At 54.3% G+C, this 27,508-nt stretch overlaps 2 protein-coding genes across 3 annotated transcripts; one reads left to right on the top strand and one right to left on the bottom strand.

Annotated features, from left to right (window-relative positions):
- Window positions 1–211: 211 nt before the first annotated feature.
- On the bottom strand, window positions 212–14,724 carry STX6 (syntaxin 6). Of its 2 annotated transcripts, XM_074906928.1 has the most exons (8): window positions 14,635–14,724; window positions 12,108–12,277; window positions 11,407–11,501; window positions 9,596–9,658; window positions 7,289–7,411; window positions 5,866–5,972; window positions 4,148–4,242; window positions 2,222–2,523 (listed from the first exon to the last, which is right to left on the bottom strand). In XM_074906928.1, the coding sequence occupies exons 1-8, from the start codon at window positions 14,667–14,669 to the stop codon at window positions 2,447–2,449; spliced, it is 765 nt and encodes a 254-aa protein (XP_074763029.1). In that variant the 5' UTR covers window positions 14,670–14,724; the 3' UTR covers window positions 2,222–2,446. The 2 variants fall into 2 exon arrangements, with proteins under 2 accessions (XP_074763030.1, XP_074763029.1); XM_074906929.1 differs by lacking the exons at window positions 12,108–12,277; window positions 14,635–14,724 and having other exon boundaries at window positions 212–2,356; window positions 11,407–11,495.
- Window positions 14,725–24,517: 9,793 nt separating this feature from the next.
- On the top strand, window positions 24,518–26,068 carry IER5 (immediate early response 5). Its single transcript, XM_074908276.1, has one exon. The coding sequence runs from the start codon at window positions 24,628–24,630 to the stop codon at window positions 25,387–25,389; it is 762 nt and encodes a 253-aa protein (XP_074764377.1). The 5' UTR covers window positions 24,518–24,627; the 3' UTR covers window positions 25,390–26,068.
- The last annotated feature ends 1,440 nt before the right edge of the window (window positions 26,069–27,508 follow it).

Genomic DNA, 27,508 nt, shown 5'->3' with positions numbered 1-27,508 from the left:
TGGCACCCCCACATCTGGGCAGCGGCTGCCTGCAGCGTCCCCCACATCTGGGCAGCAGCTGCCCACAGCAGAGAGGACCCCAGAAACCACAGCAGCCGCTTAGGCCTTAAAAGCCAGGAGGGTGATGCCTGGCTGATGCTGGTGGGAGCTTTTTCACCACTATCTGGTGCCAGAAGACCCCCAACTTGTCACTGCGAGAACGAGCGGTGATCTGTGCTGCACCACGCTGGGCAGCAGCACTGCATTTATTTAGTGTTAAGGGGAGAGGCATCACCAACAACAGAAAAAGCAAATGTACACAGGAGAAGGGACCGAAGACAGCCTGGTGGCTTGCGGTGATGCCAGCAGCTGGGCCACCCTCCGGCAGCATGCCAGACTAGCAATGCAGCGGTCCCACACGGAGCACTGGGAGCCTTTCCCGGAGGATGCACAACCACGCTGAAAATAACACAGGGATCGGAGGTGTGCGAATACCAGCCACTGGCCAGCCCCCTGCTTGGACTCACACTCCCGGGAACCTGCTCTTGGAGAGGTACTAAGCCCCAGGAGCCACGCAGACATTGCGGGAGCCAGCCTTGGGAAGGAGGCACCGCATATTTCTTACAGTGTAACCAAAAGAAAATAAGAATGAAGAGCAACTGCTGAAATAATTGGCAGGGGTCAGCGCTAAGGGTGTGTGTGTGTTAGTGACAAGAGCCTCTGCCCAGACCCGGTGGGGCAGCTCGGTCTCTCCCCAGGCAGAAGGCACGGTGCCATCAGCGCCCGGCACCTGCGGGGGGGACGGGGGGGGGGGTCACGCAGCCACTTGAAGGAAGCCACAAGCCCGCCGGGGAGGAGTGTTCAGTCCAGGCTAAGCATCCTGGAGGTAAAGCTGTCTGGCAGTGAGCTTCCTGCTCAGGAAGGATGATTTTCAGGGGTGATTTGCAATTTCAGCAGAAGTCTTAGCGTCAGCACCAATTAAATTCCTCCCCCAGCCCCATCTGAGACCCAGATGGGAGGCGTAAGCCAGCCTGTCCCAAGTCTTTTGGTGTTTGAAACTTAAATACAGGAGCAGACTTTAGTAAGAAACCGGTTCTGCTTTCCTGAAGTCACTCCACATCCTGCAATCAGTGTCTGCAGCACGAACCCCCCCTCCCGCCTGCGTTTCTCCCCAGTGATACTGCCAGGGTGGGTTTTCTGCACCACATATGGGTATTGACCACCCGGCTAACTCCTAATCCACTGTACGAGGGACACAACTAGGCTATCTGACACTGCTGAGACAACTCGTGTGACAAACAACTCCGAGGTAACAAAAGGGCTGGGAAGTCATACAGAAACTTGATCTAGCTTTGAATCTCCTGCCTTTTGGTTGCTCACAACGGAGGTGTCCAAAAAATAGCTGTTGGGAAAAATTAAGACATCCTATTTACAAGTTCATATGCACTTAAAATACATAATTGAGCCCCATTCCTCTGATAATGCATGTCGTGCACCCGCAGTGAGAACGTGGCTCGAACGGTCATCAAAAAAATCTTTAGGTTTTTTTTCCTTAAAAAAAATAAGTTATTTTAGACCTGACAAATCACTTGCCAAAGGGAAGCAGCTGTTAAACAGAAGCAGTTACTCAGTTATACAAGGGCAAAGAAAGCATCAGTCAATGAGCTTTAGAGGCTTGTGTAACAACGGAGGCAATTTTAAAAGCTTTAAGAAACTCACTCTCCGGCTGATGGTTTTGTTTGCCAGCTTTCAGCGTGCATTAACCCAAGTTTAAAGCTCTGAGGCTTCTATCTGTGGTGGGCCGGCCGACGGCAGGACACTGCACCCGGGGGCTCACCCGCCTGCAAGCTCCTGCCAAGGGGTGGTGGATGCGGACGCTCCGCTGCAGACTCGACCTCGGGTCTCGGCAAGATGAAGGCAGCGGGGGGCGGGGGGAATCCGGCCGGGGCTCCCCTCCCTCGCCGTGGCTGCGTGGGGTTTCACACCACCACTCCTCCCAGTAACACTTTTGGCTGGCAAACCCCCGCGGGCTGGCAATGTGGTTTGTAATGCTCAGTGAATTAATTAATTCCTCCCCCTCCCCGGGCCCGTCCTCCCCAGGGCTCGATGCTTCGTGTCCGCATCCGACCTCCAGCAGCTCGGGACCGCTGCAACCAGCTCCTACCTGCACGGGGTGAAAGCGCAGGGGTAAGTCCCCCTCCAAGCTGCCCAGCTCCGGACCTGGAGCACAGGTCAGGTTGGCGCCGCACTGGGAGAGGAGGCAGCTCCAGTCTTCCACCCCCTCTCCCCAAGGCCAGGTGAGACACAGGTGGGGCCAAGCCGTGATCCTCAGAGGAGAACGGCGAGAGCTGGGTGCGGATCTTCTTGCCGGGGATCTCTGTGGGCGGACGGAAACGGTGAGAGTTTCATTTCCCCGTGCTACGGGGACAAGGGGGCGGGGAGGGGGCGTCTAAGGAAGTTCAGTCCATCACAGGACAAAAAACAGGATGAGCACCACCAGCAAGATGACGAAGAGGACGATAATTGCACACCACTGCCGTCGATCTGGAAGGAAAAGGAAGCATCAGTCTTCCTGCTTTAACAGGGAAGGAAAATCGGGTGAGAGCTTTTCTTTGTTTTACTGGTAGGAGCCCAATCTGAGCTTAAAGAAGCCATAAAAAGCCAAAGCAGCAGCTCCTTTGGCAGCATGCCCCACTGCAGCCCACAAGGCAACAGCGTTTCTCCTCCAGGATACGTCTGTTTTTGGGGACAGCTGCGGGAATTCTTGAGACTTCTCCCCAACCAAGTTCAAACAGATTTGATAAAGCCGGTTCAAAAGCAATCAGGAGGAACAGACAGCTGCTGTGTGTTGCTGGTTGTTCATGGAGTAACCCATTTGCTAGCAGAACAAGGGGTCTGGTGAAAGCTGCCCGGAAGAGCTCTGTCAGGAGGAGCTTGTGGCAGCTCCCCCTGAGGAGAGAGCCAGGACTGAGGCTTCCCTTGGACGTCCTTACACCTCGCTGGCCCCAGGCATGCTCCGCAGGAGCTCGACGCTGCATCGCCTCTGAGAGTGGCTATCTGTCAGTGGCCAGAGAAGGCCCCTGTGAGACAATGGTGCAGCAGCAGGGCCACGGCTGCAGGCACCCCCCAACTTCTGGGCACAGCAGCTCCCCTGGGAAGAGCCCTCCGGTCAGCCTCGGAACATGCGATGGCAGGGATAGCAGAAATGCTTTCACAACTCTCAGAAGCACTCTGCAATGATCAAAGTGTTTTTTTCCAGAGGAAAGGGGAGATACACAAGGTTTGCCAGTGGTCGTGCTGCCACCAGGCTACTGGTGACCCAAAAAGCACTGTCAGCACTCTAAATAGTCTCTCTAGGGCTGTATTTCTACCACCTCAGAAATCCCCCAGCCAGCCTAATTTCACAGAGCAGGAACACATCTCCTCCAAACTTGCTGCTGCCTCCACAAGCTACCCGAGCACCCACGGGAGAGGGATAACGGAGGCAGCAACCACCGGGCACACTGCCAGCACTCGGAGAGGCAAGCCACGGCGGGGGGACTTCCCAGCAGGCACGCCGGGCTTCCTGTTTGCTCTGCCCGCGGCACCCTGCCAGCCCACCCGCTGCCGGCACAGCCTTATAAGGACTTTTCTCGTGGGTTCAGCCTCCCCCAGACGCAGAAATCGCCTTTTTCATCCATCAGCTGAGAGATCTATCGGGCCTGCCCGTTGCCAGCAGCATGAGGGCAGGTCGGATTTGGGAAGGAGCTTGCTGCGGGCAAGCGTTTGGTGCAGGGGGAAGCCACACACGGTGGCGAGTGTTTTATGGCACCTTGAAAGCTTTTGTTATGCAGGCAGTCTGAGAAACTGCAGCAGTGCAGGAGGCTGCAGAGCTTCCCCTACTACTGTCGAGAAGGGGATTTTCCCACCACAGCAGTAACAGCATAAATAGAAAGGCATCTGTAAATAAAACAAAGGCAAAGGACGGGCTGCAGAGCAGTGTCTGGGCAGGAGCAGCTGCAGGGTTTGGAAGTCTTCCCCCTCTTTCAAAAACCAAGAGAGCTGCTGCCTCCCATCTTCTCGGGCCTGGCCTGGCTGTTGGTGGGTGGGAGCATGCAGCATCCCAGCCTGATGATCTGAGGGCTTGTCTCTCCCTCTCCAGGACTGGATCCCACTTCCCAGGACCTACCGCTTGTCATATGAGACACTTTGGCGAGCTTCTTCATGACATTATCAAGCCGCGACTGAGTGCTGTCTAACTCGTGGGAGAAGTCATCCAGCATCCTGGGGACAGAGAAGCACAGCACCCATCAGCAAGCAGTGCTTCCCTGAATTCAGGATTCCTCAGCGCCTGCACACACGCTGGTCAAAACCCCAATGTGATTAGCGTGTCACACCTTGGTGGAGAAACACCAGCACGGCCTGGTCTCCTTGAAAGTACCCAAGGAGAGAAAAAAAAGCCCTGCTGAAGCAGCAGCTCTGCTTTGGTGGAGAGTGAGAGGTCATTTAGGACTCCTGTTGGACTGGTCCCCCCTGCGTGTTCACGGCTGAGCTCTATGCACCCCTGCTAGGTGAGGAGTGGGGGTTTTCCTCTTGTTAAAGAGGAAGGTTTCATTTATGATCTGTGATTAGCAGAGACCAGTTAGATAGATCTAGGTGCTAGCTTGCACTTTAAATCCCTTTTCTTGTTCAGGGCTTGCTGTTGAAGCTAAAATCTTGTTCCAGTCACCTATCAAGCTGGAACAAGAAATTGAAATTGCTTTTAAGGTGCTTTTTAAGCTCTGCCTGGAAGTTACCCCTCTACTTCCTCCACACAGTGACTGTAATGAATCTGAAAGCCTTCCTGAAGCTGTGCTTTGTCAATGCCAAAAGCCCATTTGAAGAGAAATGAGCACATCCAGAATCAAGGTACCAATCCAACTGTCTCCAGCCAGTGAGATTTTAAAGCTTAATATATTTAAAGGACAGCTTCTCTCATTTGTTCTAGGGCCCTTGTTAAACCTTCAATTCAGTGGAGAAAAAAAAAGTTGTAAAGAATACATTGCAGTAGTTGTCTGCTGCTGTCTAGCAAGCACTGATGGCTTACGTGATGGTGTTGAAACAGACACACCGCACCCACTGGCTTCTGTGAGAGCAGAAGACTCTCAGGCTTCAAGGCTTTGTACAGGAGGTGTGTTTAAAGTTCCTCCTCTCCATCAAAGACAAGGGACATGCCCCTCCAGACTCCTACCAGCCAAACAAGGAGGGCTTTTAAGCACAAAGCCTTCAAGCCTCTCTGCAAGTGGTATCTGTTAGCCTGCATACTGGAAACTTTATGTGCTCGTTTGCAAAGGAGAACTGGGAAAAAAATCTGATTTATATGCAAATGATGGATGCAAATTACTTTGTGAGCTACCCTTTAACCCTTTGCGTGGGTGAGGGTTATTTTTAGCTTGAACTATCAATAGCAGCTCTGTGCTGCATGTTTCAGAGCAGTGAGGCAGAGCTGAAAGCTCCCAGGTCAAGCTGTTTTCCAGGGTCAGCACAAAACCCTGTGGAGTGGGAAAGCACCCAGTATCACCATTACACAGCACCTCCCTCCCTCATCCCTTCGGTGCTGCTGGCTGGCTGAAACCAGGGAGCTCACTGCGTGCCTTAGGAGGAGTGTATAAATAGGACAGATGGGAAGGTAAACCAACAGTTAAGCCTGCCCTAGGTGCAGGCTTTCAAACCAGCAACGGTTGGATTGCTGCAGGCTGCAGTAAGAAATGCTTTCCACTGCTTAAAATCAAAGTCTGGCTAGGAGCAGCTGCCTGAGGGACTAGGAAATTCAAGGCCCTAACAGGGGCAGAGATATGTGTGCGAGGACCTCCAGCTGTGTTGGAGCCAGCCCCATGCTGGGTTTTCTGCGCTGCGTCTCACACTTACACTGCTTGTTCCTCCAGCTCCCCGCCAATGCGCTGGGACATGTTCTTCAGCACCCCAATGCTGCCAGAGACCAGCTCCAACTGCTCATCTTGCTGCTCCACAATCAACTGGGGCCAAAGAGAAGGGAAACGCAATTACAGTCTGCCGCCTCCTGCAGCTGGGTTGGAGCCAGCTGATCCCATGGACAGACACATGCTGCTGGGCCAACATCAGCTGCAGGAGCCTGAGCACAGATCTAAACCATCAGGAATGGGGACCACATTTCTAAGAAATGCTGGGGAAGTGACAGCCACAGGAGAGCCTCCTGGGCATGTCATCCCTGCAGCACAGCAGGCTGCAGTCTCCGGACAGCCCTGCAAATCCAGCGTCAGCTCAGCCATGCCCCCTCCCTTCCCTGCCGTACCCACCACTAAAGCGACTCTTGGAAACCACAGGGGCTAGTCATCAAAACCTCCGCGAGACCCCCTGTCTGCAGTGGGCACCAGGGAGCCACACTGATGCTGTGCCTGGGAAATGCAACCTGGAATGTGTGGCAGCTAGCAAGGGGTTAATGGCAGTAAAAGGCTGTTGCAGCTTCCACAGCTGAAAATAGCAAGCCTGGCTCCAAAAGTGCCAAGTAGGTCTGATGATGTTTTAAGTCATTTTCAGAGCACAGTCACACTAAGGATTATGTTTACCCTCATTACCTATTTCTGAATCTATTTATCTTCCTGGAGTCACTAGGTAAAACTGCAGGGCGGCATCATGGGACAGGAGCTTTACCAAAGTTTGCCACCTCCAAAAAGCTCCTTGTTTAAAGGCCCATGTTTGGGTGGGCTGCTGTACGCGGGTCTGCATGCTGCCTGGGCACTTCTCCAGACAAACTCCCCTGGCAGCGGGAAAACAACTCGCCAGGGGTTCAGCAAAGCCCACGCACAGGCTTTCTCACGAAGCTTGTGTTGACAAAAGCAGGAAAAGGAAGCAGGCACGTGCTCCTGCTCCTAGCCCTGTTCTGATGCAGATGCACACAAACAACAGCAAACATCAGCTCATTTTTTAACCAGGGGAAGTTGCATAAGAGAAACAGGCTCTTTTCTGTTTGCGATGTTTCTACTCTTCCAAGGATTTCAGCAATTGATGTCGTATTAAAGCTTAGCATGCTACATCTTCCAGATCTTGTTTGCCTTCTGTACAGAGCAGAAGACCCAAACTTCGAGGGTTAAAAACTCCATGCCAGGTGCATCCAGAGCTGTATGTCTGTACAGGAAATGCATGCATGGGTATATGCTGCAAGCAAAGAGGAGTGCTGTCAGGCTCCTGGATCCAGACTAGCCAAGGACTAGATATGTTTTTTGGCTCTTGCAGCCTGCACCTCATCCCCCCAGCACCCATTTGGCAAGTAAAACTATTTAGCTAGTCCTCATGGTGCCAGTTGTTGCCTTACCTGTTGTTGAGCTTGCTGCTCCTCGATGAAGTGTGAATTTGCTAAGTGCAGCTCCCGGTCCAGACGGCTGTATTTGTCAGGTCCAGTGCTCCAACTCTGACTCCCGCTTTCTCCCAGGAGCACCTAAAGAGATGCACAGAGCACTTAGCAACACCCTTGTGTCTGCTCACAGCCTGTATATAGGGTGTCATGGGAAGGCAGACAAGGCAATGCTCCTGTACACACATATACAGCACCCTTGTCCTCCTGCTCTACTGCTACTCAGCCAGAGTGCTGTCACAATCTAAAACAACACAATCCCAGAACACCAGCCTGGGAAGTCTCTGCAGCCTGATATTGCAGATCTGCCCCTCCAGCAGCAGGAGAGCTGGAGTACAACCGACAGACGGTGTACACAGGCAGTCTGCACAGCACAAAGGACTAGCAAAGGGCTAAGAGGCAGCATTGTGTGGACATGTAAGCTGGGAAGTATCCAGCTATATTGTGTTAACAGATGTATAGCTCGAACTGAACGTTGTGATACGGACAGGGTCTTAAGAGAGTCTGGATAAAGTGCTTAACCAGTGCAAAATATAACCACAGCAGGGTTGTATATTCAGTCTTTGATTCAGGCTACCTGTTCCTCCAGCGTACCGTACAGTTGCCAGCATACAAGATTACACTTGCTACCTGCTCTACAACCTGAACGGAGAAGCTTGCACAAAAACAGCAGAGATGTGGCTTTCCGGCTGAGTAAGTCTGGTCCCTGGAAAGGGTACAACATGAGCAATGAATGCTGGAGAATGAACACGGCCCGCAGGTGAGGCGCTGCACCCTGCAGCACGATGGATGGGTGAAGGAACTCTGCCCACTAGAGTGAGGAAGCAAGGCCAACTCGTAACGAGACTGATCATGGGCAGGAGGATGACTGAGTATTTGTGAAGAGCAGCAAGATGATGACCAGGCTGCTCCAGAAGGCTAAAACAAGACGGTCGCTACAGTTCATCTGCCTTACAAGGCTCAAGGAGGGATGAGGAAAGCCGACGGACCAACCACGCAGGAAGCTGGCAGACATCTGGCTTTGTCTGCCCTGGAGACACTGAGCAAGCTCCTGCTCCTCTCCAGTTCATGGGAAGCAAGCGCAGCTATCGCTTATTTAATGCGATGCACTAGTTTTGCTGCAGCTTCAACACAAAGGCCTCTGTTTACCAGCCTTGGTCTGTGAGGGTCAGGAACCTGCCTCTCAGATGCAGAGGCACGCTGGAAAAGCTGCTACAGCCCAGCCCAAGCTTCGCGGTCTGAAGCTGAGGGGCTGGGGAAGGGAGAGGAAGACGGCAAAGGGAAGTCAGTTTTCCTGACCAGATGTCGCCATGCTCACTGGGCCATATGGTCTCCTGCAGCTAGCAGGAACTTCGCGCAAGAGAAAGCAGCAAAACACAGACAGCTACAGACTTGTTTGAGCAGGGATGTAAGGGACTTTGCTTCTTCAAGTGTTTGCCAAGCATGTCAATTAACCCCATAACAAGCTCAGGAATCAGCTCTGTGCTTCTCAGTAGCTTGTTGCAGTTTGTCATTTTTGCCACAAGTGGTACCGATAGGTGCAGTCAGATAAGTTCCTTGTGCGAAGTGTACGCTGACTTTTACTGAGGCAGCTCTGAGATCTCCTTACAGCCGCCCCCATCAGCTGAGAAGGAGCACAAGCCACATCTATTCCTTAGATTACAAGTGCAGACAACCTGAGACTCCTTGAGCTTCTTCCATGGCTAACTATTATGAGGCAGTTGTGTGAAAGGATATTGCAGCATCTTAGCTCCAAAATACATCAGAGTGCAGGATTACACAAGGATTCTGAGTCTGTTCCCCCTGAGGAGGAGGGAGATTCCCCTTTCCACGGGATGATGCAACACCAACAGTCGTACACAACCGTATCTGAAGACAGAGACAGATGGCAAATGCTGACTTATTGCTTTTAGAGACAGGCTTGGAAGAGGAAGGCAGCATCGTGCCTGCTAGAACCAGCTCTCTCGATCAGCAAAACAGACACAGTTCAAACACACAGCTTTGCTGCAGCATGCAAGCCTCCTCCCAGAACAAAGGTTTTTAAGGGGATGAACTACAGACAGGATATATGTTGTAATTACAGCTTTTACACAGCTTCGATCAACGCTATACGCTCTACCTTACAATGTGGGGCCTTGAAGTAAGTGAAAATGGAAGTTCCAGCTAGCACATACCTTAAGACACCAGCTGCCAGAGCTGATAAATCCTCCTCACTCCTTAAAGTACCAGCCACTGCATTCACTTAACTTGCCTGTTTCTGGTTCTTACCTGCCTGTTCTTCCTTTCAGCCAGTGCTTGCATGGAGGAGTTAGACATCTGATCCTTCATTTCCTGTTCGTTCAACAAAAGAAGTATGTGAGCATTGGATTTGAGGTGACAGGCAGTTTTAGGGTGCTACAGGGCTGTCTATAACCAGCAAGGCTTCTTTAGGGGGAGTGAGAGAAGGGAGATTTTCTTTGAAAATGTACAGTTCTGAAGAGCCTGGAAGGCTTCATCACAGTTCATAATACACACAGTTACTAATACTAGAATTGACAGTAATGGGATATATTTTGAAAATATTCCTTATTTACCACTCATTTTGCTCCACTACAGCCAGAAACACTTTGATTTGTATATTAATGTTCCCATTGATAGACTGCAAGGAAGAGTCAGGCTCTTCCAGGTCTTGGAGGCCTGTAACCCCCTGCACTTCATTCCCAGTTGCATCTGGTTTTATATTGTGGAGGATAAGTTTCCTGTCCTGTGGCCATCCTCTCCAACCATGTCTCTGTTTTCTTTTAACAATTAAGTTTTGCTGTCAAGTTCCTGTAGAAGATCACTAGCCACAGAAGGGTCCCCATCACAGCATAGTCCAGTTTTTATAGGGTAGATTAGCAAGTAGTCAATATGATCTAGCAGGGGTTGATCCACCAGCCCAATTCTGATGTCACCAGAACATTTAGGTAAGTTTAGCTGTTCAAAGATATACAATATGTCACCTAAGAGCACCAGATCCTGCTCAGTTACTTGGCACCAGCTAATGCTCATGCATCACGAATTCCCCCGTGGCAACTGGAAGTCAGCTGCATAATGCCACTAAGAAATTTCATTTAACAGTAAAAGATGCAGCTCCAAAACCCATTAGCCAGCAGTTTTTAGCCAGGAAAAGAGGACCATAGAGCAGGCTTGCCTGATCCTGTTTGGGAGTGGACTACAAGGGCAAGGCAGCGAGCACATGTCTGCTACCTGGGGCCAGTGCGGTTTCAGGATCAGTTCCCAGGCAGCAGGCTTTAGGAACTGTGTCCAGACCACAGGACTGCAGGTAGGGTAAGACGCTTGCTGCTAGCCACAGCAGTGCATTTGTGAAGCAGGAACATAAGAGGCATGAGGGGCAGCAGAAACTAAGCTATGCTCAGTGTAGCTATTAATTGAGAGAAAATTTCCTAACTAGCAGCTTGTTACCAGGCAGCGGAGGCTTTTGGGAAGATGCTTCTTCTCTATTTATTACCACCAAGTTGTTAAAATCCTCCTTTTGCTTCTGAAGTGTGAGCTTAAACTAAAAAAACCCACCTCTTCTCAAAGTTAAAAATAAATCTAGTGGTTGTTTGGACTGTTTTGTAGGGGTAGGAAGTTGAAGTCAGTACGTCAATAACATTAGGCTTTAACCATCTGTCAGTGTTCAAAGTGGACTCTCTGTTTTTGAGAGTCCAAAAGCACAGGACAGTTGTGATTTCCTTCAATGCTGAAGGGAGGCTCCAGCCTCCCCTGCATCGCAGCGGGGTCTTTACTCTTCTTTCCCAGTTTCTATAGGTTCCCAGGCTCGCTGTTGCAAGAGAGGTGTGAAGACTTAAAGGGGCAGCAGCAGAAAAGGAGGGTATGCCATGAGATACCTGCACCCCCACAGCCCCAAACCCATCTGGGCATCCCCAGGAGGGAGCACACAGAGAAGAGGAGGAGGCCTGAGAGAGAGCAGGTAGCAGGTTTATTCTCTTCTCTCCACTTCAGCACAGAAATGACCACAAGCTTTCCTTTTTTTTAACCACCTCATCACTCCCTCTGCCTTCTCCACGCTCTCACTGTAAGCCCATGTTCCTTACCCTGACCACCTGCCGCGTGCTCGTGATGAAGGCTTTCCTGACACCCAGCTCCGTCGCATCGAGGTTGAATTTCCGTGGGTTTGCCTCAACGATGCGTAGGCGGCGAGTCAAGGAGACGTCGTTAACAGCGTTGGGTAGGCACACAAATACACAAACCCCAAGCACGCCACAGCGGGGGTCTACCAAGCGTCCGCTGCGCTGTGCCTTTTCCCAAAATTTGATTAGCCAAGTACAAAACACTGGAGGAAAAAACAGGCATGGCAGGAACATACCGTGCAGTACACGCACCAGTGTGAGGTTTTTCCTCTTGCAATTTTTTGGTTCTCTGATACTGTGCAGCACTTTCAGGAGCGCTCAGATGAACACAAGGGAAAAGAAATATTTCTGGAAGCTAGCCTAGAGTATGACTGACTACACAGAAATCCAAATTCATACAACACAATAGGCTTTCTAGAACAAAGCATCTTAGAATATACCTTGTCAAAAGGAAAAGAAAAAGGCAAAAGGAAAATCCTTTTGCTGAACACATTTGTCTTAATTTCTCATTTGCAGTTTGAGAAAAGCCAACATGAATGCAAAATTCAATCCCAAGTAGTCCTGATTTCTACAAAAAGTAACTACTGGCAAGCACTGGTACTCAGCTATTTAGTCCAACTCAGGAACCGCACACCCTTACGCCCAAAGGACCACAGAAAGGATATTAATTGTTTCATCCAAGTCTTCCAGGTCCCACTCGATGCTCCGCAGGTTGTTCCTGAGCTCATTAGTGGTCCAGTCAATTTCTTCTCTTGTGGCAATGGAGGGATCTTGCAAGAGCTCTGTCCACCTCTGGAAGAGCCCTTGGGCGGTGTTCACAGCCTTCTGCACCTCCCTGCAGCCAGGGTGATCAGAGAGAAGCGAAGGGATTATCATCACACCAGGACAGCCCTGAGTCCAGCTAAGCAGGGAAGAACAGCTTTCTTGCAAACAACGCTCCTTCACACAATTTTTAGTTTATTTTGTAAAATAAGGATTTGCCCTACTCCCTGGATAATCCTGTCTCTTGTTGCGGCACAAAATGCTGAGCAGCAACAATTTACAGGTCAGCTATTAATGAAGGGACCTGTTTTTTTATGGGAGGTTTTGTCGAGTGTCATGCAGGCAAGCCAGGGCAGAGTGTCTGAACCAGGCAGCTCTTTGGCAATTAATGTTCTGCATTCCTCTCAACAGCTTTCCTCTGAAGACTCTTGACTACCTATGTAAGATACCCCAAGGGCACACAGAATTATAGGAACTGTCCCCACAATACAGCCAGGCAGACTCTTGAGTTCAGCACTGTTTACTTTAATTCAGCATTTAAAAAATACACAGCTCTACTGGCTTAGGGAACAGAAGTCTTTTCTGCTGCTCTAAGCTTTTTGGAGATGAGTGCATTCACAGCATGGGAAGGCAGGCCTTGCTGACAGCACTGAACACTTCTTTGATAGTTTGGGGCAAGCGGGTCTGCAAGTTTGGGTCATGGTCTATCAGTGTGGTTATCTGTATTTACAAACTGCGATCCTGGGCTGTGAAGCGCTCCCCCAGGTTCATGGGGAGCTGGGATGAGGGGTGCAGTCAAGACCAGACTTTGCTGGTGTGAAAGGGGGCCACCATGAGCCCAAGAGCTTGCACACAGCATCCACATAAGATGCAGGTGTTTATCCCCAGTAAAGGTAAGCAGGTTATCAGTGGGGGAATCCCAGGACAGATGAACGGAGCCCACACCCTGCAGGGGTGCCAGAACTGCAGTTTCTCTTTACGTTACCACCGTGGCCTTAAGTACTCAACATTGTTGTCTAAGCTGCAGTCTCTCGGCACCCTGACACACATCCCTCCTCTTCTCACACACCCACAGCTCCGAGTCTGCCACATCTAGTGCCCTAAAGTCAGCAGCCCGCACTGAGGATCTGGAGCTTCATTCCCTCCACTACTTGCTAGCAAAAGTCTTGTTTTCTTCCATCTGGGCACACTTAGGAAAGTACCCACAAACAGGAATTTAAAGCAGAGCTGGATGTCCTCTGATGGGAGGAGTTACAAACTCCAGAAAAGCTAACTAAACACAATGTGGACAGCCTCCACCAGCCCCTTCCACCCCAACTGGTCGGGTAATTAATGCTGGGAGTGGCAGCACATCCCCTCTCCCTTCCCAGCCCTTCCCCGCACAGCATGGGAACCTCTCCGGAAAATTTCACAGGACGTTTACTCCCCACCCATGGCAACTCGTATTTTTTCCCCTTAGCATCAGTTCAACATGGTAGAGAGATTCACTTTCCCTGGCTGCACGAGCATCCCTTCCCACACCTCCTGTGCTCACACGCTTTCCCCACGGCTCCCCTATGACCACCTCCACTGCTCCTGTGGGCTGTTTCACTGCGATATGAGGCAGGCGACCAGCCGGTAGCAAAAGCTGAAGCTGGCCCCAGGGTAGTTTTTTATAGACTAAGGAGCTTTCACGGTATTGATTACAATTTTCCTTTCCTGCTGCCTCGACTGCCTTTGGTTTGCGCTCGCCTTTGTTCAGGCACTTCTCTGCTTGCTTCCTCTCAGGGCCACTGTCCACACTGCAGCTTCTTCTCCAACTTGGTCCCTGCTCCTCTCCATCCTTCCGCCTGAACACCACGGCCCTGGCCTCCTGGGGATGCCACCCACGAGCCAGCCCGCCCGGCTTTGCCTGCTGCAGGGCGACATTTCCCAAGCCGCTGCCACCTCGATCCGATGGCCGGCGGGGATATCCGGGCAGGCTGTCCCCAAGCCGGGCCAGCGTGCCGGCGGCCGCACCTGCAGCCAATGCAACGCTGCACCTCCCGCTTCCCCGCCCACCCCTGTACCCGGGGTCGCACCTAGAGCTGGGGTGTCCTTGGCCCGCAGAACGGGGACCACTTCTCGCGGAGAGGCCCGGGCGCGGCCCGGCACCTGCCCGGCACAGCGCCTCGCCCCGGGGCCTCCCGCGCCCGGCTGTCGACGCCGGGCACCCCAGCTGGGCCCAGGCCGGGGCTGGGGACGCCCCAAAACCCCCTCACCCGCAGAAAGGGGGGGAACGGGGGCGCCATCTTCCGCCCCCGCTCCCCGGGCGGGGACACCCCCCGCTCCCGGGGCCTCCCCCTCTGCGGGGCGGCTATACCCAGGCCCTCCCACCTGCGCCCAGGGACGTCCCCCGGCCCCCTCCCCGGCCCCCACGGCGCGGGGTGTCTCCCGCGGGCGGCCGCTCACCCCTTCACCACGAAGAAGGGGTCCTCCATCGACATGGCGCTGCCACCGCCGCGCGCCCCGGACCCCGCGCGCCGCCCGCCACGCCCCCCGCCGCCCGCGCCACGCCCCGAGCCCCGCCCGCGCCGCCGCGCGCCTGCGCACCAGCGCCCGGGGGGAGGGGCCCGAGGTGACGTAGCACGCGCGGCGTGTGTCCGCGCCGCCATGGCGGCCGCCTCAGGACCGCCTGCGCCTCGGCGGGGTCGGCCTCGGCGGAACCGGTCTCACCGGCGGCTGGCGGGGGGCGGCGGGTGCTCCCCAGGCCGCTGCCGGGCGGGGAGAGGCCCCCAGGAGGGGTGTGCTTCAGGGGCGGGGGCAGTCCCGGCTCTTCCTGAGGGGCTTCTCCAGGCTCGGGGAACCCGCGGCCCGCTGGGCTCCGGGCAGCCTGTCAGTGCTGGGGGACACGGTGGCCGTCTCGCCCCTTCGCCGCCGGGTCTCCGTACGGGCGCTGAGCAGGGACAGAATCACAGAATCATCAAGGTTGGAAAAGACCTTGCAGATCATCTAGTTCAACCACGGCCGGTGCGGGGCTGGGGCGGTTGCCCTGGCCTGTCTGCCGGGCCGTGGTCCTAGCCAGGGTGTGTTCCCACCCGGCGGGGGAGGAAGAAGGGAGAGCGACAGCCAGTCTGTTGTGCTCCTTCTACCCTTCCTGCCCCGGGAACGAACAGGCACCGCTTCCTTCCTCCTCCCTTCTGCAGGGTGAGAACAGCCCTTTGCCTCTTGGCTCTTGTCCATCCCAGGGTGAGGACCGCGCTGTGCCCTGCCTCCCCCCTCTGTTAAATCTCTGGGCTCCTTTGTAGCCACTCAGCTGCGGGCACAGGTAGCTATGGGCGTAGAAAAGCTGGTGGGAGAGGAGTGGGGCCTGTGCAGCACTGGGGGATGCTCCCATACAGACACAGTGGAGCTTCTTTTGTGCAGCCTTCTGCATGAGGGGTGGCCCTGCATTACTCCCATGGGACAGGCAGGCACAGTGGTCCATTTTGCAGTGGCTTGGCCAGGAGTAATTCCCCAAATCTTTGCACTTTCGACTGAAGTGCGTGTCCCTGCCTGCTCTTTCCAAACGTGGCTGTGGTCCAGCATCCCTAGCAAAGGCAGTGCCGGTTCACTGGGGGAACAAGCACAAACCCCATTTGCAGAGATGCCTCCTCAGCATGTGAACTGGATACCTCACTTTTGCAATCACAGTAGCTTTACTCATGAGTATGGGGTGGGGAGGCTGTGGCACACGTTAAACTGGTTTCTGCAGTTTGTGGGGTGAGAAAGCGCCTCCTGCTCTGGCCAGCCCCACGCCTGGGAAGCCACAGCTTGCCAAGTGTGGTGCAACAGGCGGCAGCTTTAGGGCTTGCGTTTGCCGGCCCTTCCTTGCTGCACCTTGGATGGCTCCTTTCCCACACTGCAGGTATCAGGGACTGTGTGTGTGTGTGTGTCCCTCCCAAAAGCACTTTGCTGAATGTGGTGAGATTCCCTCCAGAAAAAAACAGAGTCCCGAGGAGTCACTGGGCCAGTTTGTCTGTCCCTGTCCCCCAAAGACCTTATACTCCCTAAAACCTCACGATCCTCCCATGGTTTACACCTGTGCTTCATGCACTTGAGATATCCCACCTTCCGCACTGCTGCCATTCCCTACACTGTGATGCAGCCCTTGTCTCCTGCTCTGGCAGCTCTGGGCTTCTTGCTGGGATAGAGGAGGAAAACCAGTGTGTTTCCAAGAAGGGGAAGGAGAGCTTGGGTTGGACTGGAGCTGCTTGGCAATTCTGGTTTCCTCCTGCCAACAACGTCCCAGCAGAGCCCTGGTATTTACTCAGTGCCCATGCTGGCTCTCCTTCGGGTGCTGCTGTGCTCTGAAACAGCATCGTATCTCAATGTGCTGTGCCCTAACAACTCACATATTGCAAACGAGCTTAGCGGTGGCAGGTTGTTCCACAAAGTGCAGCACACCATGACTCGCCTGTCTGTGCATGCTCAGGGGGGACACTGAGTGTCGGATCCTCCTTGCTCCGTTTTCAGAGCCTCTAAGGGGTTTGGGTGCTTAAAGACATGGTGTATTCTGAGCAATGCACCAAAGGATATCAGGTTTAGATTTGTTCACTGGTGAAAGTCTAGCAGGGGTGATTTGCAGTGCTCTCCTTTCGGTGCGCTGAGGCTGAGCAGTTCAGCTCACTCTCGCTAAGCATCCCCTGAAACCTTCATTGTGCTGGGAATGAAAAAAAAAGAAAATATCCCGTAGCCTCTTAGAGTTATTAGCTATGAATTTCAGAAATCCTTTAATAAATTTTACGAACACTTTATTCACTTAATTGAAAATGGGTTTTTTACACATTTGCGAAAAAGTGTAAAGCTTCACAGAGCTGTTGAGGGCAGAAAATAAGGTGGTGCTACCAAAATGTAGGGAAGCTGCAAACTTTCCAGGAATAAAAAAGACAGCCTTATCTTTGATGCTGGAAATTAATTTATGCGATGTAGTAAATGGTTTAGATTTTCACATGGAAGCCACTACAACTGCACTGCTATGTATTTTTTAGAATGGGGGACTTTTTGCTGTTTCTTGTAGGAAGCTCTGCTTTTTGGTTTGGAAGCAGCAGGGAGTGTTTCAGTCACTTTTTGGCATGCTTGGCTAACTGATTCCTCTCTGGGAGACGAGTGCTCAGTGCATGGCCCACAGCTGCAGAACTGGTCAGGAGAGATCTGATTAAACACTTCTGCACCAAAAAGTGCCAACTTGTCAAAATCCCAACTGTCTGCACGAAAGAACTGGTCTCACTGAAACTTTTATCAGGAAAATTTTTGCAGGGGGTGTGTACCCAAGGGGGAAGGGTGTGTGTGGGGGTGATCCCATACTAGCCTGGTGCAAAGAATATGCATTTGGCATGGAAAGGATGGCTTTTCCTCTCGGGGAAAAGCTGGACTAATTTGAATTTGGATTTGTAAAAGTATGGGGGATTTTTTTTCCCCCAGAAAAGGTGTTACAGCTAAAGGAAGAAGTGATAAAGCATCTGGGTTTCAGATGCTTCAGTGTTTTTCCTCCTCGTTTGCATTTCTAATGAAAGTTGTTAGAGATTTTCAATGGTGGTTGTAAGAGGAGGATTAAGGCAGTGATAACTTGATATAAAACACTAGTCTGTAGCTAAATATTCAGTGTTGTGGTGGGCAGCGAGGCTTTATATCAAGTCCTGAGGGTTTCCATCAAATCCTACCCACTTGTGCCTCTCTGCATTTGTAACTAGGCTTCCTGAGCCTCATTTTTACAAATCTGTGGGGACTTCACTGTGAAGTGCAAAGGGGACAGACGTCATGAGGCCTCAGCCATACTATGGCGTGGTGACCTGACGGCAGCAGCCCCAAGGTGTTAAAAGAAAAAGATGCCAAGAGGTGGCTGCTCCTTGCCAAGAAAGCTTGGATGCTGGATGCTCCTGGTCCCATGTGCTGGAGCTGGTGGAGCGGGTTTCCCTGGGCTTTCAGTTGTCTGGGAAGGAGTGAGGCATGACCAGAGCTTCTCCTGTGGTCGAGGCTCTCCTCCTATTACTATCTCTTGTGGGCTCTTGTTGTCTAACGAGAGTTGGTTTCATGCCATAGCTGTGCCCTCGGGTGGGTTTGTAACAGTGCAAGACCTGTGGGCAGCAGAAACTGCAATCCCTGACTGGGCAACGGATCAAAAATGGTAAAAATGCCATAAAGTATGGAATAAACAAGCAAATGCAAGGTGATAATTCATGTGGGATGCAGGATGACTATTCAGAATAAGGGTTGTTTGGGAGAAAATTAATTTTCCTCTTTGTAGTGCATGAGCAATTGGTTATTTAATGAAGATGAAAATGGGAAATGAAATTGAGCAAAGGACAGCATTACTTTCTGGGAGGTGAACCTCTGGGTCTGCCTGCCACAGGATGCCAGGGATGGTAAGAGTTTACCTGGATCCAAGAAGAGGTTAAATTACATGAGTAGAAAGGTGCTGGACTGCCAGAGTCCTTGTTACTTTTTTAAGTGGGTGAAATTGGAAGGAACTTTCCCCCCTGGCTTTTCTCCGTAACCTACCTCATCATCCTGGTGTCCATGGATGACCTTGCCAGGGCTTGGATCCATCACATAGTCAGCCCCACAAACCAGATGAAAGAGAAGGTGGCCAAAGGAAGGTCCCTACAAGAGGGAAGGGGCACAGATCAGAAAGAGTGGGGGGAGTCAATGCCCGCTGGCAGGCACAGATGTTTTATTTTGCAGTTTCCCTTGATGATGGGAGGAGGGATTCGCCACAGAGAGGGTCTGCTCTGCCCTTGGTGCTCTCATTGGTGGTTGCTACTCTGAGGACTCAAGGTTTCCTCCTGGGATGCCTTTGGACTTTTAATAAACACAGTATGTGGTGGGATTTGCTGGCAAGTCCCAAGGACCCTGGTTCCTCCTCTCATTAGCAGGGAGCGGAGCAGGCAGCCTCGCCGAGGATAACGGCTATGTGGCTTGGGAATGTCATTGAACAACCTCCCCATCACGCCTGAGCAGGAAGCAGTCACAAAGAGGACACATCTGTGCTCCGGGATGTGCAGAGGGCTGCAGTTGTCATTTGCCTGCTGGCTAAAAGGAAGGTGACATTGAGATACAGGGAGAGAGAAAAAAATAATTAGGCTGAGACTCCTTTGGGCAGACGATCTACCCCACAGTTTCCTGAACTGTGACTTTGGCTGGCTCCATGTGGAGTTCGCATGATTAATTTGAGATGTTTAACCCTGTTCTGGGCTGCAGGTGAACGACACCGAGGCTGCCTCCTTCTTTAGCAAAGAGTTTGCTGAGGAGTGAATTGCTCCAGCAAAAAGCCCAGGCTTTGTCGAGCAGCCGGAGGGTTGTCTGCTGGGCTGCATCCCAGGACTGTCCTGCTTCTTTTCACCCTGGACACAAGGCAGCCTCCGTCATTGGCAATGCCACAGGACCCATTGCAGGCATATCAGAGAAGGAAAAAAAACACAGGAAGGTGGACTACAATAGAAGGGTTGTCTGATAGGAAACCCCGGACAAATAAACGCATTTTTTTCCCCAGGAAACCCAAACCAGTTCCATAAAACACTGAAAAGATGTGGGGCCACATTTTCTCGAGGGAAATGTCTGCCTGAAGAAGCTGATAACTGGGAGAGGGATTTTCCCCCCCCCCTCCCCCCTTCTTTGTATTTGCAGAGGCTGCTGGAGAACTAGCAAGAGTTCTGATGGGCAGGGGGCCCAGGTCACGGGTCTCCAGGGGAGGGGAGGGAAATCCCAAGTCAGTGGCTCAGGGTGAGGGAAGGAAAATTTTAAATCATTTTTGCAGGGGGAAAAGGGGGAATCCCAGGTCACCAGTGAAAAAAAAAAAAAGACTCGTAGGAGAGATTCGTGCCTGCCTGTGGTATCTACATTATCATCTTTGCCGAAGGGAAGGGGGTTTTTAACCCTGGAAAACCCCTTTGCTTTCTCGTACGCGGCTGTGCTGCAGGCTCACACCCCACTGTGGTTTCAGGGGCGGGTGTCTCAGCACTCTCAGAAGCCGAGGGAGCTGCTTCCTCTTCTTTGGGTTTAAGTTTGTGTCGATTTGTTTGTATTTGTTTCGCTTGCATGTTGTGTTTGGTTTCCCTTCACCAGTGACGAGCACTTAGCATGCTTGGCTGTGTTTTGGGATGTTTCCCCACACTTCTGACCTTACCTCCAAGCATGGATAAACCAGAACAGCTGGGAACCCCAGGGGATTAGTTACCGATATCCAATTGCTGCAGGTCCAGACTGCATCCATGCAAATCATTGATTTTTCTGAGGAAAAAAAAAAAAAGCCAACCCCAAACAAGCCTCCTCCTCCTCCTCTCCTTGAGCTCTGTGTGGGTCCCTCACAATTCAGATGTTTGTTACTCCCATCTAGAAATGAACTTGGGCTGTGGATGCATCTGCGTTTGGAAATGTTCCTGTCCTGTCCTGTTCCTCTTCTGTCAGCAATCGCTGGGGGTGCACCTGGATCTCCCTTGGGCTTCAGCTGCTCTGAAGCTCTGTTTTTGCTGCAGGCTGCTGTTGGGCTGAAGGCTTTTGCCCCAACCCGAAGGAGGTCTGGTTGTTTTGTTCTCATCTTCTTCCCAGGAAGGGTCTAACTCAAGAACCGTGGTCCCAATCAGAGCGAGAGGGGACGATGTGCTGCAGTGGCACTGGGACAGCCAAGAGCAGTGATGGATGACTTCAGCCTGTGCTTTGAGGAGACCCTTATTTCACTGCCTGTCCTATCCGGAGGGTTTTCCTCCTCTTTGCTGCAGCTGGCTTCCCCCTGGGGCCTGGCCGGAACATTTGGTGACAGCCAGAGAGAGGCTGGCGGGGTTTGTGGGGACTGGGGATGGGGCCAGGCACCACTGTTGAAACAGGATCTTGCTAACCACATCCTCAGCCCCACCGCCGCAGGTCGGGACGGCCGCGCTGCGGGCCATATGGCCGTGCTGGTACGGCGCCCAGCCGCGCTGACGCCGCGTGGGCTGTGTCTGGGGGACACCCGGCTGGGGTTTTGCCGCCCTAGGGCGGGCACGCAGGCAGCCGGCACGCAGCCCCAGCAGCCCGCGCTGCGCCCGGCCAGCACGCAGCCGCTCGAATCCCTGAAGAGCTTTCCGGCGCCGACCACCGAAGGAGGATTTAAATGCCTCCAAAAAACCCAGCGGTGTGCGCAGCCCTCTGCCGTTATTATTTGTACCACAAGCTGCTTCCTGCCCCGAGCTGCTTTTATCTCGCATTGTTTTCCTTTCCAGGTGGGGCCGCGGGCTCCCCGCTGCTCGGCCTCCGGGGCTGCCTCCTCCGCCGGCTTGCCGGCCGCGCCGTGGGCTGCAGCTTGCTGGCGGAGAGGCCACCTTTGTCTGCCAGCCCGTCCGCCCTCCTCCTCCTGCCAGAGCTATTTCGGGAAACAGCAGCTGAGCCGAAGGATTGTTAATTGTTCATCAACCCCCTTCCAGCCTGGGTAGATCACATGCGGAGATTAGAGTGCCCCATCGCACCCTTCCCTCCGCCTCCTCCTGTATTCCCCCTGACCCATAAGTATGTGGGGCAATGCCCCTTCTGTGGGCAGACGGACAGACACGAGGCATGTCCGACTGTCCGGGATGCCATCCCCACGGAGACAACGGTTCCCACGCCCTGGGTATCGCCGAGATGCCCTGCTCAGAGGGCAGCCCCAGTAGGTTCGCCCACCAGCGAGGACTGAGGACCGGCTGCGGGTGCAGGCAGGATCCCAGGGCAGGCAGGCAGGCAGGCAGACAACAAAGACACCCCAGGCGCTGACCTCAGAAGCTACCATGTGACTGCCTCAAACTTCCTAAAGCATGACATCAGCCTGGGAGGGAAAGGCAGGGCAGCCGCCAAAATACTGCCTGGCTTAAACAGGCTGCCTGTACGCTGCCTGCACTGCTGCGGTCCTCTCCTTCTGCCTTCCTCTTTAACTGCCAGCCCCTGGGAAAGAAATCCTTCTCCTGCCTCTTTGCAAAGGGCATGGAATGCAGGCAGGAACAGGGCAGATGTCAAGGCAGGGCTTTGGTGCCCTAGGAATAACAGTGCTGCGGGTTGTAGCTGACACCGGGAACAGTGTCGGTGGATGAAACTGGTGGTAGCGGGTGGTAGGTCTGCTCTCTGATGGTGGCATGCACCTCTGCTCCACCTTGCTGGCTCCCAAAGTCTCCTGTCTGAGCACTAATAGGGATGAGGGACTGCTTGGTACCCATCCCCATTGTGCTTATCCCTGGCCAGGGGAAGGGAGAGGCTGCTGGCCTGCCCACTCCTAGGCAGGGTAGTAGCCAAAACCTGGCCACTGGCAAGAAATGATGCCTCATGCCATCGGGGTGAGGCAGCGAGCGGAAGAACAGGTCGGTCTGCCTGGATCCAGGCATCTTTACTCAGCAGAGCTCTCACACCGTGGCTCCTCTGCCTGCGTCTGGCTTTTTCCAGCTGGTGAGGTGGTTTTGCACCGCTGCTCTTCATCCACATCTGAGTCAGGAATGAGCTGAAATGTATCAAACCTGGCTTTATCCTTCTAACCCAGGTCATCTCTGCTGAGGACGCAGGTGCCTGGATCCTGCAAACAGCAGTTCCAGAACAACTCGCCTGGTGATGCACAGGCCTTTTTGCCTGGGCCCAACCAAAGGCTGTGCCACAGAGAGGGCACCACTGGTGAGCAGATGTGCTGGCTTTGGGCCAGCAGGCATGACTGCAGTCCCAAATATCCAAGCCCAGACCTGCCTGGGCTGGTTAGACTGACCTGAGGGCTTAGGCCAGGGTGTTGTCGGCCCTTCAAGGCATGGGGAGCAGGTTCAGCGGGTCTGGAAACCCTTGGTTCCCATCACCAGGGCTCACGTCCCTCCAGCCTCCCACGCCAGGCGTGGGGGGACAGCTCTGCTCTCTGCAGCCAGGAGAGGCTTGTCCTGTCATGGGTAGGGGGAAAGCTGAGACTGGCTGTTTTGGCCAGTGTTTTGGCTGTGCAGTTGAGTGTGCTCCAGTCTAGTTGTTCAAGACTGAGTGTGGCAGGTTTGTGCAAGAGGAGGTGGACATTTTGAGATGTCAACTCCCAGGTTGACATACTGTCATGTTCAATATCCAGAGAGAGGCATTTGAGGTTTTCCAGCTGCGTTCAAGCAGACGGAAAACATGTATTTGGTCCAAGTGTGGGGTTTCTTTGAGGGAAGGCTCTTGCTATGTCAACTGTGTCTTGATGTGGCTGAATCTTCACCTGTTTTTTGTTACCACTGTGACCAGCAGCCCCCTTGTCTTTACAGCCAGCCAGGATGTGGTGGCAGATCCTGCCAATAAAGCATCACGACAGTCTGCAGCTCTTGTTTTGGTGGACAAATCACTTGGAAAAAAAGAGATGGAAGCAAGTTGTCATGTGTCAGCTGGGAACGGAAACTGATACTCTGGGGCGGCATGTTGAACTTCCTTAATTTTGGGCCCTTTCACTTCTTCCCTCCTTGCAGACAGTGGTTGCTGCTCAGTGGAAGAAGAAGAGTCCACACTCCAAGCCCTGAAACACCCCCTGAACTTTCTCAGAGGCTTCCCAGGCGCCTGGAACTGTGTCTGGGGGGGTGAGTTGTCCCCTGCGGCCACCAGCCACCAGGCTGGCCCTGCCACCTGGTTGCACAGCTACAGCAGAGCGGATTCCCAAAGTGCTCCAGGCTGCTGCTGGCCCCATCACCCCTGGAGATACTGGTGGCCTGTTGTCCTCCCCCATCCTCTCTTGTAGCCCTTCCTGCCCGTGTTGTGGATCTTCCTCTTCTGTCCTGGGCTTTCTGTGAGCTTCACTGCAGGACCCCTGTCTTTCTGTTCGACATGGGGGCAGATTTTCCTTGAAATACTAAAAGGTGTACCTCCCCTTCTAGCCAAGACCAACATCATTTCCTTCTCTTACAGGACAGGATGTCAGAGACCGGTGCTGAAATTTGGGGAAACGTTTCTAACCTGCACAAAACAGGGGATGCTCTTGGTTTGGGTTTGGTTGTTTTCTTTTTTCACCAGGGGTTGCTCTTGATTTGGGTTGTTTGGGGTTGTTTTTCACCCCCCTGAAATGTTTCAGTCGTTTCGGCCAAAATTTCCACTGCTGCCTGTCGGTCTGATCAAGCCAATGTGGGGTGCAGTGAAGCTAGGGTGCCGCAGAACGAGGGGTGCCCCCGGGAGGGCCCCACCACGATCCGGGCTCTGGCGTTGCCGCTTTAAGAGCCCTCTCCGCGGGGCGAGCTTTCGAACCCGCTTCTCTGCCTCGCCATTGGCCGGCGCGGGCGCGCGAGGGCCAGCCGGCGGTTGGAGCGGCCGGCGGGGCGCCCTGATTGGCCGGGGCGGGTGCGCTATAAAATGCGGCCGGGCGCGTGGGCTCCCCTCAGTCGGCCGCGCGAAGGAGCGGCGAGGCGCGCAGGGCGCGGGCGGAAGGCGCGGCACGCCCCCCTCCCCCCCCCTTGCGGCCCCGCTCCTCACGGCCCTGCGTCCCCCTCGCCGCCGTCCCCCATGGAGTTCAAGCTGGAGGCGCACCGCATCGTCAGCATCTCGCTGGGCAAGATCTACAGCGCTCGGGGCCAGCGCGGCGGCCTCAAGCTCCACAAGAACCTCCTGGTGTCGCTGGTGCTGCGCAGCGCCCGGCAGGTCTACCTGAGCGAGCCGGGCTGCCCGCCCGAGCCGCCCCCCGCCGCCTGCGGGCCCCCCGAGGAGGAGCCGCCGCCTTGCGCCGCCACCTGGGCGGCCGGCGACCCGCCGCCCCCGCAGGCCGAGGCGGCAAGGGGCGGCCCGCGGCTGCCCGGCGCGGACTGCGAGGGTCCCCGGCCGCGGCGCTGTTCCTGCGGCTGCAGCTGCTGCTGTTGCGCGGCGGCGGGCGGGGAGGCGAACCGCCCGGACTGCGCCCCCGCCGTCGCGGGGACCGCGACGCCCCCGCCGCCCCACGGCCCTCGGAAGCGGAGCGCCGGTGAGCGGGGCCAGGCGGGTTCCCCGGTGAAGAAGCCCCGCCGCGAGGTGGAGGAGCCGCCGCCCGCGTCGCCGGGCGAGCAGGAGGACATGGAGACCGGCAACGTGGCCAGCCTCATCAGCATCTTCGGCTCCAGCTTCTCGGGACTGCTCACCAAGGAGCCCAAGGGCCGGCGACCGCCGCCCCTTGAGAACGACGGGCTGGCGGCGGCGACGCCCGCCGAGGCGGCGGCCGAGCCGGGACAGATCTGTTGCGACGAGCCGGTGCTGCGGACCCTCAACCCCTGGAGCACGGCCATCGTGGCCTTCTGACGCGCCGACCGCGGAGACTCGCCCTTCGCCGAGGGGAGGGGGGGGCCCGGCGGACAGACGGGCGGCCGGACCGAGAGGTGACCCACCACCCCCTAGCTCCTCCCGCACCCCCGGCCCGGCGGAGGAAGGGCGGGCGCGGGCAGCGCCGCGGGGCTCCGGCGAGTCCCGGCGCCCTGCCCCCCCCGTACGGGAAGGACCGCGGGGCAGCGGCAGCACTTCCCCCTTCCCCGCCCGCCAGCGGCGCCGCGGGTCCCGTCTGCCGGCACCCGCCCAGGGAGCGCCCCCGGCCCGGCCCTCCCGGAATTCCCCTGCCCGGCCGGGCCGCCGCCCGGGGGAAGCTCCCCAGCTGCCGTCGACAGCAGGGGCCCTCCCACCGGGTGATATTTTAAGCTTGGAAAGTATTAAGTTTATTAAATAAAGTCTATTTTGGAAAGGTTTAGGTCAGAACTATTACATGGTGCTTTTTAAAAGTGTTTATGCAGAGAAACGAAGTTTACAGATGCTCTGACGGAAAGTCCTCGAGCCTTTTTGTTAGGCTTGGTAACTCCCGGTCTTTGTTGTATAAAGGCTTGGGGCTCCCGTAGGGATTTTTGTACAGTGTTTTCCTTCGGTGATGTATCTTGTTTTGTATAAAATGTAATTCTACGTGTACAACACGTATTAAATATTTTCAACTGTATGAGCCTAGTCCCTATTTGTGCCCCCTCTTGGCTCGGGGGGAGGAGGAGGAGGGCCGCGGGGAGCCGGGCAGGCAGCAGCCAGGGTGTGGTTGCTGCATGTCTGTGGCTGGATCCACCCTGCCTCGCCAGAGGCTGTGGGGTGGGTTGGAGTCCAGCTTCTCTGGGAGCTGGGGAAGAATAGGAACTTGTGTCGGGGCCACTGGAGCCCTTGCCAGGCCCTTCCAGGTGCTGCTGCTGCTCGGCCGGCTGCAGGCTCCTCCCGGGCCCGGAGCTGCCGCCGCATTTGAGGTCTTACTCAGAAACTACCTAATGTGCAGAGTCACTCTGGGGGCGGGTGGAGAGCGGTTGCTAAATCCCAGAAGAGCAGCTGGGCGCAGGTCGGGCCCTGCGGCACGGCCGAGCAAGAGCTGGCCTCTGGCTTTGCTGGCCCAAGGGTTTGGGCTGGGGGTGCTTGAGGGGATCCTGCCCCAGCACGGCCTCTGCTCGCTGCCACCAGCTGCTCTGCCAGAGAGAATTGTCAGTGCCTCCTCTTTGCTGTTTGAAGAGTTGAAATTGTGAATATTGGGGCGTGGTTTTTTTTTTTTTTTTCCCCCCTCTTCTGTTATCAGTAAAACTGAACTGGGTTAAAGTTCCTGCTCTTGGGGGTGGGGAGAAAAGTTTGGCCTCCACTTCACAGCCACTGGAGTGCCCCAGGGTGTTGCAATTAGACTGAATTGTGGGGGAAATATTGTTTTTCCTGCTTCTTGCTGGGAGATTCACTGGAGGCTTCTCTGCTCCTGATTAATGAATTTTTCAACTGAGGATTGCATCTCCAGCGAGTCAAGAAAGACCTTTGCATGCTGTGAGAGGCAGCCTGGGATATCTGGCTGATCCTGGGGGGCCTGGCTGGGGTGGGATTGCTGGGCAGTGGCGCAGGAGATGAGTGGTGACTAGCACGAGGATCTCCGCTCCGCTTGCTCTGGCATGGCTGGAATAGGTGCCCTGTCGGGAGGCAGCACTGTCCCTTTCAGGGGTTTTTACACCTTGTTTCTGTGAACTGGAGGCATCAGGCCTGTTCCTCCTGAAGCACCAGGAAGGCAATGAGGGGGCGGACTTGCGATAGGGGAGAAGCCTGGTGGTCTGGGGCAGCTTAGAGGGAGCTCTGCTAGTTTGTATGCGAGTTAGTAGCTCCCTGTTATTACATAAAAGCGAAAGTTCTGCCATCTTAATTTTCTTGATAATTGCACTTAGTGGTGACATACAATTTTAGTCTGGTAGACAACCCCAAGGAAATTGTGTGTGCTGAGACATTTCTTTCCCTTGATGACCTTTGGGAGGTGGCAGCAGGGCCTGTCCCTGTGTTGCTCGCACAAGTGCTCCCCAGGAGAACACTGCAGTCCCAACAGTGTGGCTGTTGGAGGGGGGACAAAGTCACTTTGGAGGGCAGCGGGAGGAGCAGG

This window comes from Athene noctua, chromosome 5 (assembly GCF_965140245.1).
Source record: "Athene noctua chromosome 5, bAthNoc1.hap1.1, whole genome shotgun sequence".
NCBI classification, from domain to species: Eukaryota; Metazoa; Chordata; class Aves; order Strigiformes; family Strigidae; genus Athene; species Athene noctua.
The sequence above is the reverse complement of the archived record's forward strand: the minus strand, read 5'-3'. Positions and strand labels throughout refer to the sequence as shown.

Excerpts from the sequence above, each read along its gene's own strand:
- STX6 (XM_074906928.1), bottom strand. The coding sequence starts at position 14,669 with ATGTCGATGGAGGACCCCTTCTTCGTGGTGAAGGG. Across the intron at positions 12,278-14,634 it reads CCCTTCTTCGTGGTGAAGGG|GGAGGTGCAGAAGGCTGTGA; the intron begins GTGAGCGGCCGC and ends CCCTGGCTGCAG. Across the intron at positions 4,243-5,865 it reads GAGCTGGAGGAACAAGCAGT|GATGCTGGATGACTTCTCCC; the intron begins GTAAGTGTGAGA and ends CTCTGTCCCCAG.
- IER5 (XM_074908276.1), top strand. The coding sequence starts at position 24,628 with ATGGAGTTCAAGCTGGAGGCGCACCGCATCGTCAGCATCTCGCTGGGC.